This window comes from Parambassis ranga, chromosome 17 (genome assembly GCF_900634625.1).
Source record: "Parambassis ranga chromosome 17, fParRan2.1, whole genome shotgun sequence".
Lineage (NCBI taxonomy): Eukaryota > Metazoa > Chordata > Actinopteri > Ambassidae > Parambassis > Parambassis ranga.
Window position 1 is genome coordinate 22753058 of NC_041037.1, and position 13610 is coordinate 22766667.

At 50.9% G+C, this 13610-nt stretch overlaps 2 protein-coding genes across 4 annotated transcripts; one reads left to right on the forward strand and one right to left on the reverse strand.

The window, feature by feature from the left end:
• Positions 1 to 57: 57 nt before the first annotated feature.
• On the forward strand, positions 58 to 1079 carry sft2d3 (SFT2 domain containing 3). The gene has a single exon (XM_028426714.1). The coding sequence runs from the start codon at positions 167 to 169 to the stop codon at positions 851 to 853; it is 687 nt and encodes a 228-aa protein (XP_028282515.1). The 5' UTR covers positions 58 to 166; the 3' UTR covers positions 854 to 1079.
• A 315-nt stretch (positions 1080 to 1394) lies between these two features.
• Positions 1395 to 13353, reverse strand: wdr33 (WD repeat domain 33). Of its 3 annotated transcripts, none has more exons than XM_028426704.1 (21): positions 13161 to 13353; positions 11196 to 11414; positions 10973 to 11041; positions 10724 to 10828; positions 10477 to 10572; positions 10227 to 10378; positions 6292 to 6389; positions 6056 to 6182; positions 5809 to 5963; positions 5657 to 5735; positions 5463 to 5573; positions 5091 to 5185; positions 4928 to 5014; positions 4682 to 4821; positions 4459 to 4614; positions 3421 to 4065; positions 3216 to 3273; positions 2594 to 2900; positions 2353 to 2513; positions 1909 to 2088; positions 1605 to 1750 (listed from the first exon to the last, which is right to left on the reverse strand). In XM_028426704.1, the coding sequence occupies exons 2-21, from the start codon at positions 11397 to 11399 to the stop codon at positions 1605 to 1607; spliced, it is 3171 nt and encodes a 1056-aa protein (XP_028282505.1). In that variant the 5' UTR covers positions 11400 to 11414; positions 13161 to 13353. The 3 variants fall into 3 exon arrangements, with proteins under 3 accessions (XP_028282508.1, XP_028282505.1, XP_028282506.1); XM_028426705.1 differs by having other exon boundaries at positions 13038 to 13169; XM_028426707.1 differs by lacking the exon at positions 13161 to 13353 and having other exon boundaries at positions 1395 to 1750; positions 11196 to 11399.
• Between the last annotated feature and the right edge of the window lie 257 nt (positions 13354 to 13610).

Genomic DNA, 13610 nt, shown 5'->3' on the forward strand with positions numbered 1-13610 from the left:
ATCAGACATCGATCTAAATATCTGTGACAGGCTGCTTTCCTTTGGGCTTATTTTAGCTGTAATTTCATCTCTGTCCTGTAGAGGGGAGCAGCCCTGCTGCCGGAAGCTAGTGAGAATCGCCGAAGAAGAGACGCCGCTAGCAGCTAGCCTGTTAGCTTCCTCCGTCATGGCGGAACTGAACAGACAGCTTCAGGAGTATTTGGCTCAGTCCAAAGGCGGCGGTGCCAAGACCATCTCCCAGGCCAGCTCCAGCACCACTGTGGACCTGGACGACGCGGAGCCGATACCCGGGAGCTGGTTCGGCCGGTGGTCCAGTCCCTGGTCGGGGAGCCGTAGCGGCACTGCGGCCGGTCAGAGTTCCACCGGAAGTAGCACATTTTCTTGGCCATGGTCGGCCGAGCCAGACCCCTGCTTGCCGGGCATGAGCCGCAGGCAGCGGCTGGTGGCCTTCGGGGTGTGCGTGTCGTTTTCCGCGCTGTGTTTCGGACTGTCGGCGCTCTACGCGCCGCTGCTGTTGCTCTACGCCCGCAAGTTCGCGTTGCTCTGGTCGCTTGGGTCGCTGTTCGCCATCGCAGCAGCAGCGGTTCTGCGGGGTCCCAGCAGACTGGCCGCCGGCCTGCCCACCTCTCCCGGAGCTGCGGTTTACCTGTGCGCCCTCGGAGGGACTCTATATGCGGCGTTGAGCCTCCACAGCACCGTCCTGACCGCACTGGGCGCTGCCCTGCAGGTCACCGTCATCGTCGGCTACGTGGTGTCGTTGCTGCCCGGCGGCAGCGCCGGGATCCGCTTCATGGGAGGGATGGCGGCGTCCGCCATCAAGAGGACCGTCACTGGGAAAACCATGCCAATATGACCGGAGCCGAGTGTCAGACACTGGGCAGACTCATCAGTCTGAGAGCAAGAGGCGACCCGGAGCAGGAGTCCGGGGCCACCAGGGGCCGCTGGCTGTGTCTGAAGGGCCCAGATGAACTGTACTCTCCTCTGCTGCAGCGGGTCATGAGTATGGACTGCTGTGAATGAAGAACAGACTGACAGCCCACTGATGTTCTGAGGACCAAATAAAGTTTCTGTTTCCTGTGTGTGTGTGTGTGTCTGCAGCAGCATTTTGTTTGTGTTCATCCTCGGATAAGGGAAGTAGCTGCAGACAGCAGGGGGCGCTGTTCACTTAATGACAGGTTAAAATCCTTCCTCCTGTTAGCACAGACATTCTTTGGTCTTCCACAATTCATTGAGAAATTCAGAAAAAAAGAGCAGAGCGTCACCTAAAGACAGAACAATAGAAAAAATGTAAACACATGACCACGTGGCTCAGAGAAGGTCGGCTCCTCTGTCCGAGTCGGTCTGAGTGTAAACACTGTTCATGTCTAACAGGAAGCGCCCCTTCCCTCACGCTGTTTGAATCGTGACTCTTTATTGACCACCTCAGTGGATTTGGTGAAAACACAAAAACATAGAAATCTGTACAAAAAGGACAAAAAGCGACGTCATCGGTCACATGACCAAAAGTTTGTCTCAAGGTTTTTCAGGATCTGGTTTGAGGTCTGTGGAGAGACCAGCAGGGAGAAACCAGAGGACAGCATCATGGGAGACTTTTTTCTTCAGCACTACCGGCCCCGACCGCCCCCCCTTGGTGCTCCTCTGGGTGGTGGGCCTCCTCTCCTTGGGCCTGGTCCTCCTCCAGGACCCCAGCCGCCCCGTCCACCACGACCAGATGCACCATAACCGCTGTCCTCCCTCTGAGAGGGGCGACCTGCAGGGAGACACAAAAGCTGAGCTGCTGAGGTCCAGAGAAAATATAAAGTATGGAATCAAACCTAGACATTTCAGAAACACACAAAACACTTCAAATATATCAGCCGGTGGAGTCCCTGAGTCAGCTGGGGTTCAGCTGTGTGGGTGCACGCTCACCTCCATCAGCTCCAGGGGACTCACGCTCCCGGGGGTCTCCCGTTCCTGGGCCGTCCTGCCATGGGCGCTTGCGAGGAGGCAGAGACGCCATATCCATCCCCTGCAGCGAGGAGGAGCGCTCTCGCCCAGCTGGAGACGACCCATCATGCATCTGCTGCCCGTCCCGATAACCATCGTGACCTGTGGACAGGAAGAGGAAGACGGGACCCACCACAATAAGAGTCTGAAGGAGTTTTATCCTGTGGTTTGGACACTGAGTGCTGTGTACAGGCTCAGAGTGGCAGAGGGGCTGATGGGAAATGTAGTCTGTATTAACATTAAAACACGTAAGTCTGTGACTCCTCCTGTTGGTCACATAAAATCAAATCCTCACGTGTCTAATAAAAGTGTTCAGCTGTGACTCCGGCTGCTGATTCAGACCAAACACTATGTGCCAATCCTCACCTGCTCCTCGAGGTGGACCTCCTCCTCGGGGGGGCCTCCCTCTGCCGCCACTGTCCCAGCCTCGGCACATCTCCTCTGGGCTGTCAAAGCCCTCCTCCTGGCCACCATACTCGTCAGAATAACCTCGAGCTCCGGGCCGGCCGGGGCCGCCGCCTCTGAACCTGAAAGAGTTACAGCCATGTACAGCCTGGTTAAAACAGCGAGTGATGTCAGGATGTTAGTTTGACATTCGGCGTCCTACCTGTCATCCCTTCGTCCTCTAAATTCCCCGCCGCTCCCATACCTCTCTTCAGGCCCCCAGCTGCCCCCATTCCCTCCTCCCCCTCGATGCCCTCCCCCCCTGTGGCCACCTCCTCCCCCCTGGTATCCTGGTCCTGGTCTCCAGCTGTCCTCTCCTCTGCCATGGAAGTCTTGTCCGCCATCAAAGTCCTGAGGTCCTCGTCGACCTTGCTGGTCCCCCCAGTAAGGCCCCGGGCCCTGGTCTGGTCCTCCTGGACCCTGCCGGTCAGGGGGACCCATGTGGTGGTTGGGCGGTGGCCCCCGTGATTCTGTTGGATCAGAGGAGGCCCACATCTGAATCACTATGCAAGGTGCAATGACAGTTTGTTCAGCAGCTCTTGGCACAGTTGGACACACGGAATCAAAAAGAGATGCTTCAAACGTACCTAAATAAATATAAACAGAATAAAGATTAAAAGGAGTAAAACTAACAGGGCAGACTACTGTGATCAGTATGAATATATTGTACAAACTGCAGTGTATTAATGGGTTAAAGTGCAGAGTGTGTGTGGGGGGGTGTATGGGAAAGTGAAAACACTCTGGACTGCGGGCCCCTAACCTGCAACTGTTCCCTCAGCTCTTACCTTTGTTGTTGGGCCCCTGTGGCCCAAGTCCGTGCATCATAGGCCCCGCGTTTTGGCCCTGCAAAAACCAGATCAGATCAGTTTGTGTTAGATGGTAAGTGGTCTGTACCTGCTCCTCCACCTACTCAGGCGCTTCACAACCACCACCCTTACAGTTAGTGGACTACCACTCTGCCACCTGAGCCCCAGCCCCGAAGGAACTCACCTGGTGCTGCATGTACGGGGGCACCTGCATGTTTCCATGGGGTCCTTGCATATTTCCTGGAGGTCCGTGCATCCCTCCTGGAGGCCCCTGCATGTTGCCCATCTCATAATTGTTGGGCATGTTTCCATGTGTCCTGGGTGGGGGCCCCATCATACCACCCTGCATGGGACCCTGGGGGCCCATCATATTCCCTTGGGGTGGCATCATACCCCCCTGAGGTGGGGGCCCCTGAGTATCCCGTGGACCCATTCCTCTTGGAGGGGGACCCATCATTCCACCAGGGGGGCCCTGCATCCCTCTGGGTCCCATATTGTGTGGCCCTTGGGGGCCCATGTTTCTAGGTGGCCCAGAATGTCTTTGCATGTCTGGGGGGCCCATCATACCCTGCGGGTGTCCCTGGTGAGCCTGGGGTCCAGAGGGTGGCCCCATCTGTCCTGGAGGAATAAAAGAAGGCTGCATACCACCTGGACCCATGGGGGGGCCCATGTTGTTGGGCATCTGCTGAGGCGGCATGTTAGGAGGGTAGCCCTGGCCAGGCGGCATGGGGCCCCCAGGACCTCCAGTTCCAGGGAAGGGAGGCACAGATCCTTGTCCCTGTGGGGGGCCCATGTTCCCGTCTGCATTCATCTGGTTCATCTTCATCTGCTACAGTGACACACAAAACAGTCAGATCAACTGGTCTGACAAAAGCCTGGTCAAGGTGTAACTGGGTTAACGAGAGTCTAAGGGTTAAATGAAGGGTTAACAAGAGTCTAAGGGTTAAATGAAGGGTTAACAAGAGTCTAAGGGTTAAATGAAGGGTTAACAAGAGTCTAAGGGTTAAATGAAGGTGTAACTGTTGATGAAGAGTCTCAGTCATCCAAGTCATAATACTCAGAGGAGATTGAAGCAAGGTGTCTGGACTTGTGTTCGGTTCTGGACTGATGAAGCTGCTTGGATGAGCAGTGAAAAGACGCCTCGCTTCAACCTTCTCCACGAGGGTGTAGCTGGTCTAACGGCACACAGCCCATGTCCCTTTGACACCTCACAGCGGCTCACCTCCAGCAGCATGGGGTTAGTGTACTGCAGAGCCGCCATCTCCTGCTCAATCTCTGCCTGTGTTTTCTTCTTCCCATCCATCTTCTGCTCCACCTTTCTGTCTTTGGACAGATCTCCAGATGGAGGCATCATGGGTACTTTGTTCTCCGCCCAGGCCTGCAGAGATGTTTACATTCAGCACTACCTCCAAAACATCAAGCTCAGAGTTTGACAGAAACTCCACCTGTTGGAACTGCGCCGGGATGGGTTTGGCATACGGCACTTTCTTCTGAGGGACCTTCTTGGCGTCTTTTCCTGTGACGTCCTCCATGCCCCAGTCCAGGCCAGGGATGGACATCTCTACTTCAGGAGCTGCCTCTTTGCCTAGACAAAGCAGAGTTACAGCTGAGGGACACACACAGCAGCACGCTGACAGCGCTACGGTCGCACTGCCGACGCTGCTGGAAGGACCGCCGCACTCCATACTTACTGCTCTGCTCCTGCTCCATGGCGGCCTTCAGCTGCTCGGGGATGCCCATGCCAGGGATGGAAGCCATACTGTTCGGCTCCACGTCATCTGAAATGAATGTAGGCGATCAGTCACGAGTGAACAGTCACCACTGTCCGGGTGTTTTGTGTCCTCTGCAGCTCACCGTACTCCACGCCGTCCTCTGACATCCCAGGCAGCAGATTCAGGTTGTAGCGGTCCCTCATCTTATCGCCAGGCCGGTTCCTGGTCCAGAATTTACTGGAAAGAGTGTAAAAAACAAAGAATGTCTGTGGACACTTTCAAAACAGCTTCTGTCGAGGGACAAATGGTGACAGCTTCAGCTCTGCCCATGTTTGAAATGACTGGAAGTGAGGTGGACTCAGGGTGGAGCAGGAACACAGAACTACATTCAGAATTCATTCATCTGGTATCACGTCCTTTCTAACGTCAGCGGATCCTCCTGACCACGCCAACCTTCTGAGTGATTATATGATCAAATACTGAATACTTACTGAATTTGTGCGTGCACACATACCTGGTGTGGTCATTGGAGCCGGAGCAGAGGATGTGACCCAGCGGGTGCCAGGCCAGACTCCAGATCATCCCCTCATGAGCCATCTCCATTCCACCCACCTCCTTCTCCACCCTGAAACGGGAAATGTGACTTGAAGCGAGCGTCCAGCCGGCGGAGCCAAGCAGACTGCTGGCTGGACGTCAGGCTCATCTTACCCAGTGTGCCAGAACAGCAGAGAGCCGTCAGAACCTCCACTGGCAAACAGGCCTTCGTGGACAGGATGCCAGGCCACAGCTGGGGACAGACACAGTACAACAGTCAGAGGAGCTGCTCAGGACGACTCACTGCTTCCCTCCCTCTGACTCACCTGTCGCCTCCTTCTTGTGCCCTCTGAACACCTGCAGCTCCTCTTTGAGGTTCCTGATGTCAAACAGTTTGCACAGGTGATCACGTGACGCGGTCAGCAGCCAGTTGCCGTTCAGGTTCCACTTCACCTCCATCACTGTGTTCTTATGAGCATGACTACAAGACACACAGCCATACACAAGCAGTCACTTTGCGCCCTAATCTTGGTCTGCCAGGCAACAGATCTGACGAGTGACGTAGAAACTCACAGCGTAGCGAGACTCTGTCCCGTCTTTGGGTCCCAGAATTTGATTGGCTGCTGGCTGTCCTTACTGCCCGACACCACCAGGCCTTTGGTGGGATGCCAGTCGACACACTTGACATCAGCACCATGACCTACACACAAACACACACAGAGCACCACGATCAGTTCCAAACTGCTGGCAGGTTTGTGTGTGTGAATCAGTGTGTGTCAGCGTGTGTGTCTTCCTGCGGGGGTGTGTACCTCTGAGGATTCTCTCCTCATGGCAGCGCAGGAAGTCCCAGATACGAACCGTCCCGTCATCTGAGCAGGTAGCAAACTTGTTATCTGTAGGGGAGAAACTGGAGACAAGAAAGAGGCGCATCAAACACCGCCATTCACAGCCAATCACAGCCAATCACAGCCAGGCGTCTAATCCATAATCTGACACCAACCCTGGAGGTCAGGGGGTCACAGGGCCCAGCGCCTGTCTGAGGGGACATTTGAGGTTAGATTAAAACTGCATCACATGAAAGTTATGGAGTCTGAGGTGGTGAGGAGGGCCAGCTGATTCTGATCATATATCTGTCCATGTATCATCACTTCTGTAGGGCTTGTTCATGTCTCTGAAATCAGATCAGCTCACCAGCAGAGGGCACAAACCTGAGGCCAGAACCCTGCAGCCACTGATCCCATATCAACAGAAACAAGGACACCTCAAACACAGAGGAGCCCGAACCTGCTGACCAACAGCTCCACCTGCTGGGCCTTCTCTCTAACCACACACACACAGTAACTACACACAGTAACTACACACAGACACACACACACACACACAGTAACTACACACAGACACACACGAACAGTAACTACACACACACAGTAACTACACACAGACACACACACACAGTAACTACACACAGACACACACACACACACTCAGTAACTACACACAGTAACTACACACACACACACACTAACTACACACAGTAACTACACAGACACACACACACAGCAACTACACACAGACACACACACACACAGTAACTACACACACACACTCAGTAACTACACTCAGTAACTACACACAGTAACTACACACACACACACTCAGTAACTACACACACACACACTCAGTAACTACACGCAGTAACTATACTCAGTAACTACACACAGTAACTACACACACACACACAGCAACTACACACAGACACACACACACACTCAGTAACTACACACAGTAACTACACACAGACACACACACACACACACACACTCAGTAACTACACACAGACACACACACACAGTAACTACACACAGACACACACACACACACTCAGTAACTACACACAGACACACACACACAGTAACTACACACAGACACACACACACACACTCAGTAACTACACACACACTAACTACACACAGTAACTACACACAGACACACACACACAGCAACTACACACAGACACACACACACACAGTAACTACACACACACACTCAGTAACTACACTCAGTAACTAGACTCAGTAACTACACACAGTAACTACACACACACACACAGCAACTACACACAGACACACACACACACACTCAGTAACTACACACAGTAACTACACACAGACACACACACACACAGTAACTACACACACACACACTCAGTAACTACACACAGTAACTACACACACACACAGTAACTACACACAGACACACACACAGTAACTACACACACACACACTCAGTAACTACACACACACACAGCAACTACACACAGACACACACACACACACACTCAGTAACTACACACAGTAACTACACACACACACACTCAGTAACTACACACACACACACTCAGTAACTACACACACAGTAACTACACACAGTAACTACACACAGTAACTACACACACACACACACTCAGTAACTACACACACACACACACTCAGTAACTACACACACACACACACTCAGTAACTACACACAGTAACTACACACACACACACACTCAGTAACTACACACACAGTAACTACACTCAGTAACTACACACAGTAACTACACACACACACACACACACACACACTCAGTAACTACACACAGTAACTACACTCAGTAACTACACACAGTAACTACACACAGACACACAGACGTTAAATATCAACTCGAGCTTTTTACTCGAGTAAAAGTGTAAAAGTGCTGGTGCTTAAAGTATAAAAGTCAAAGTATTGTGGGGGGGCATTAAGGATGAAAGCTTGGGCTGTGCCACGGCCTGTTCTGCCCTAAAAGAACTAAAAGAAACAACCAATAGGCTGTCAGAATGGTATGTTTATACTTCTCATCCAACCACAATCAAATTCGCTCCATCCAGATGGAGCAATTTATCCGGATGGTTTTTTTTTAAAGAAAAGTCGAAATAAAATAGGAGTAACAGTCTATTTTTAAAATGTGAGGAGCAGGAGTAAAATAAATACTCCAGTAAAGTATAGATACCCCACATTTCTACTTAAGGTAACGAAGTATTTGTACTTGGTTACTCGACACCTCTGTCACACACACACCTGCTCTGCTGTGTTCAGAGCTTCATCTGGATATCTGCTGCAGTAAAGTATTTTTATTCTTCTAATGGCTGGAGCCTCCCAACATCTACTACAAACAACAAATACATTATGAGGCTGCCAGCTACAGCCTGATATTAATGTATTTATTACTGAGCAACAAGCCCAGCAAGTCTCAGACACTCCACACGTTTTATTAATGGATCTGTTCTCGAACTGAGGCTTGTTTGTTTCATTAATGCAGATTATCCAGTGACTGCAGCAGCTCTCAGCTGTTTAACGGCTGCTTTGCAATAGAAAACGTTTTCAGAATGATCCTTCAAAATAAAACTCTGCTGGTAAACACTACACTGCCCAAGTACCCGGAGCAGAATGATAGCCTGCTGCCGAACACTGGCCAGCTGAATCAATGGATCAGCCTGAAGGAGAGATTCAGCAGAACACACCCCAGAACAGCCAATCAGTCCCGGTTTCATTCTCCAGCCTGCTTCTCTGACATCACTCCGTTCTCACTGTAACATCTGACTGGCTGGGCTCAGGACCAAGAGAAACGTGATGTCATAACTTTAGACACCAACACAACCCAAACACACGTGTAACCCTAAGGAACGCTGAGCTGTTTGACCAAAGACCAACAAACACACATGGTGTACTGTTTCCATGGAGACTGTGACCGATTTTGTCGTTTGTTTGTGTAGCAGTTGTGTCAGCAATGTTCAGACATCAACAACAAAGGTCAACACATACCTGCAGTCTCTGTGTTAAGCTGGTTAACACCTTTAACAAGTCTACAGTGGTTGTGCTAAGCTAGTCTTTGTGCTAAGCTAGCCTTCAACTTTCCACTCAACCCCAATGTTTGAGCCCAGTCAGGCCAACAAATGCACTGCCTCCAGTCTGTGTTAACTTACACACTCCACCCATCTCCATCTTTATAAGCTAGGCGAACAGGTTTACCTGCCTCCAGGTTTTTCTTCAGACTTGAAAACAGAAAGGTACTTTAACAGGATGAGACGCACAAAGTAACAGAGCACAGGGATGACATCACTCTGCAGGTGATCCTGTTCAGGTTGTCGCTCAATGATCTCTCACTCGCTTCTGATTGGTCCTGCCCAGCTCAACTAACCAGAACAGTAAACACATCATCCGATGACCTCACAGTGACATCACCTGCCTCACATCTAATCTAGCCGTGTGAAGGACAGGGCTGCATTATGGGAAAGGTGTTTTAGGTGTGGACATTGAATTCAAACCTTTATTTGAAGAGCCAGAACTGCCTGTCAGAGGGTCAGAGCAGCAGCAGTGTGAGCGTCTTTATTCACTGTTTATTGATGCCTGCTAACACTTTATTGGGCCTTTATTGGTCTCTCCACCGAAACAGGGCCGGCCCACAGCACTGAGGAATGAGCGATGGATGACTTTATTCAATAAATCGACCATTGGAGTACAAAGTGAGAAACAGCTCATCAGCCACAGCAGGTAGAATATCAACAACAGATCACTGCAGTGTTGCAACAGCAGACACTTACATCTGTCATTAATCAACCACAACAAACACAGTATGAGGCAAGACGAGAGGCAGCGCCCCCGTGTGGCTATGCAGCACAGGCTGGGGTTAACTACAGAAAATGGGAGATTGGGTATAAACCTGGCTTCTCTAATGGCCTCCTTGTGAGCCTGGAACATCTTGACGTTGTTCATGTTGGACTGCCAGTACTTCACATAGCCCCCATGGTCTGCTGTCAGCATCCACATGTCGTTATGAGACCACGTCATGGCCCGGACCGGGCTATCGTGTGCCTGCAGAAGGGGCAGGGAAGACAAGGAGGAAGGACGTCAGCTACACTCAGAACACAGCATGAGACTGCACGGTGTGTCCGACAGAGACAGAGACATACCTGTAGGATGGTCTCGAAGTTGAAGGTGAGTCCATTCCACAGAGTGAACTCTCCACTGGAGGCGCCAGTGACCAGGCGGCGACCTTCTGGAGTCCACTGCAGTTACAGAGGATGACAGGGAGACACATTCAGGACAGAGCAGATCAGCTGCTACGATCTGCCTTTCCCAAACACTGTGGGAAAGGTACGGCTTAGCAGAAAACGTCCATGTTTGGTAGCAGGAGATCAATATAATACAGTGGCTCACCCTGATGACAAACACGGGACACTTGACTTTGTTGGTGGAGGTTCGGACAAACTTGGTCGTGACGGCGTTCATTGGGTTGTTCAACATGCCGACAGGTGGAACGAGCTGAAGAACAAAAACAAACGAGCTTTCAGTTAGCATGTCAGAATGTGAAATGACACTGCAGGCACGTCTCCTGAGACATCTGTGGACCTGCTGAAACTGCTAATGAGTCCCCGGGGTCCCTGTCCTTCAGAAACAGGTACTCACATCATTGTAATATCCTGCGTCAGGCTGGATGGCTCTGAAGTCTCGATGATCTCGCTGCCACAGACGATTCTGCAGAAAGAACACACGAGCTGAGTCACTAACCTGGAGGCTGAACAGATCAGGCCCATGTTTACACCACCAGCCCCAAAACATGGCTGCCATCAATCCACTGTGGGGAGCACTGAGGTCAGAAAACATCCATGTGTCTGAAGAGGCGTCGTACCGCTAGGTATCTGATGACAGAGGGGTTGTAGTCGATGGTTTTACGGTTCACAGCCTTCCTCATGCGCTTCCCATCGAAGGTCAGCTGCTGCATGGCCTGCTGTTGTGCGAAGTCTGGCCTCTTGTAGAAGACCTGCCGCGGTGCCTGATGCTGGAAGCGTGGCATGTGGAAGAACCGCTGCGGCGAGCCGATGTCTGTCGCCATGGTGACCAGGTAAAACTGCAGGATAGGAGAGCATGTGGTTAGTCTGGGAGTCTGTCGCTCTGTTGGAACACAGCTTCAGCTTCTTTGTGTCTGCTGTGATGGCTCCTTATTAATATTTAGTAGGCCCAGCGTGATCAATCATTGATCAATCATTGATCACACTGTTCACAGCAGACACATGACTCCATCAAAACAGGAAGACCTTCAAATGTTAAACTACCAAGGTCCACCTGGACCATGTGACGGCAGCCATTACTGCCCACACAGCAGACACACACCAACCTAACCCCAACTCTGAGTGTCTAAGAAGAAGCTGAACCAGCAGACATCAGGTTTCTAAACAGTTCACCAGCTCTGCTCATTCTGTGCAAGGTGCTGGAAGTAAAACTGCAACACAACTTAAAGCATTTAAAGCCTTATTCAGTACAACAACACAAACTGTGGAGCAGCAGGTAGAAGAGGAGCTGAACACGGCAGAGTAACACTGAAGCCCGAGGCTGACAAGATCCACAAGAACAAAAGGATTTTTTAAAAACAACACTCTCAGTTTTCCCTTTTTCTTCCGATGTTCATCGTTTTATTTACGTTGTCCAAAAGGCTACACTATTCACTCAGCCTGCTTAGTCCTTGGTCTGCAGCACCAAGCATTTGGATGGATGAATTAAATCTGCAGCTTTAACCTTTTCTTCCAAATTTGAAGCAGGAAATCATTCAGCCTAAAACCTGCTCCGTCAACAATAATAATAAGACACATATTACAGTCCCATCAATCACTAACCCAGCAGCACACACACCACACACAACCTGAACCTGAAGGAATGACGTCACACAGTCTGAGGAAACATCCGCTGGGATCAGAACAGTCCATGTTTACATTAAACTGACACAGCATTTCATTCCACACACAGAACCACAGTGATCAACAGACAGCACATCCACGACTGGACGTCTTCACACCCTGGACCGATTCCTTTTCATCAGTCATGCATCAACCCCCATGACAACAGTCACTGCGATACAATAAACATCATATAGATCATATATTTCTGAGACATTCCTTTAAACATCTGTGTGGGGGCTCTGAGCGTCCACAGCTGTCCTCAAGGCTGTCCTCTCAGCCTGTCCTCACGGCCTGTCCTCTCAGCCTGTCCTCACAGCTGTTCTCACAGCCTGTCCTCTCAGCCTGTCCTCACGCCTGTTCTCTCAGTCTGTTCTCACAGCCTGTCCTCTCAGTCTGTTCTCACAGCCTGTCCTCTCAGTCTGTCCTCTCAGCCTGTCCTCACGCACAACACACCAACATCTGCGGGCATTAGGAGGGACCACAGCATCCACACCGCCCGCGACACGAGGTTCCAGCGGCACCGCCGCGGACAGCGCGCGGCTGGTGGTAACCCGCTGCGAGCGTGGCGTGGAGTGGGTGGATTTATCTAAAGACATATTCATATTGCATTACTGGCCCTGCTGCTCGTTTTGATCGTGTCGCTTCAGTCATAAAATTGTATCGTCGTTAGCCCTGTTGCTAACGCGGTTAGCTGCAGCGGCTAACATTAGCTAACCGCTACTTACTTCTGCATGAAAACACACAACTGATCGGCAGACACACACGTAGTGGGCACATTTTATTTAAATCAGACAAACCCCGCGGTGTGTCCGGTATCTGCGGCTCAGAGGGACGGTGTGTTTGGCGACCAGAGTTAAATGGCGGCCCGGCTGGATATTCTGCTTTTACAGGAACAGCGCGCAGCCGCCGAGAGGACTCACCGACAGTCTCCGAGCAGAGTTAGCTATCTGGCTGTCATGAATGGGCTAAACTCCTCCGTAAAGCCTCTCTCTGAAGAAACATGAAGGCCTCAGGCTTTATTCAACCTAAATTCAGCGGCTTAGTCACTTCAACCACCAGCGGACTCCATCATGACGCTTCTTCTTCCTGACCCTGCTGAAAAGCATGCCGGGATATTTTCATAACGGACGTGAGGGAGCTGCGTCATCACGTACAGGAGGCCTTTTGTTTTTTTCAAACACGAATTGAAACCCACTCTAAATCCTAATATTGAAACTTGAGCTTCTGAAATATTGTTTTTCCTGATACATAAACAGACGTTTGTCAGATGATGAGGAGAGCGCAGCACGTTTGAGACAAAAACACATTATTGATGAAATTCGCTTGCTGAAGTGGTATGTGTCGATCTCAAAGTGCCATGTCTGACTGTT

Excerpts from the sequence above, each read along its gene's own strand:
- wdr33 (XM_028426707.1), bottom strand. The coding sequence starts at position 11,399 with ATGGCGACAGACATCGGCTCGCCGCAGCGGTTCTTCCACATGCCACGC. Across the intron at positions 5,574-5,656 it reads CTGCTGTTCTGGCACACTGG|GGTGGAGAAGGAGGTGGGTG; the intron begins GTAAGATGAGCC and ends TTCCCGTTTCAG. Across the intron at positions 4,615-4,681 it reads TCCCGGCGCAGTTCCAACAG|GCCTGGGCGGAGAACAAAGT; the intron begins GTGGAGTTTCTG and ends ACATCTCTGCAG.
- sft2d3 (XM_028426714.1), top strand. The coding sequence starts at position 167 with ATGGCGGAACTGAACAGACAGCTTCAGGAGTATTTGGCTCAGTCCAAA.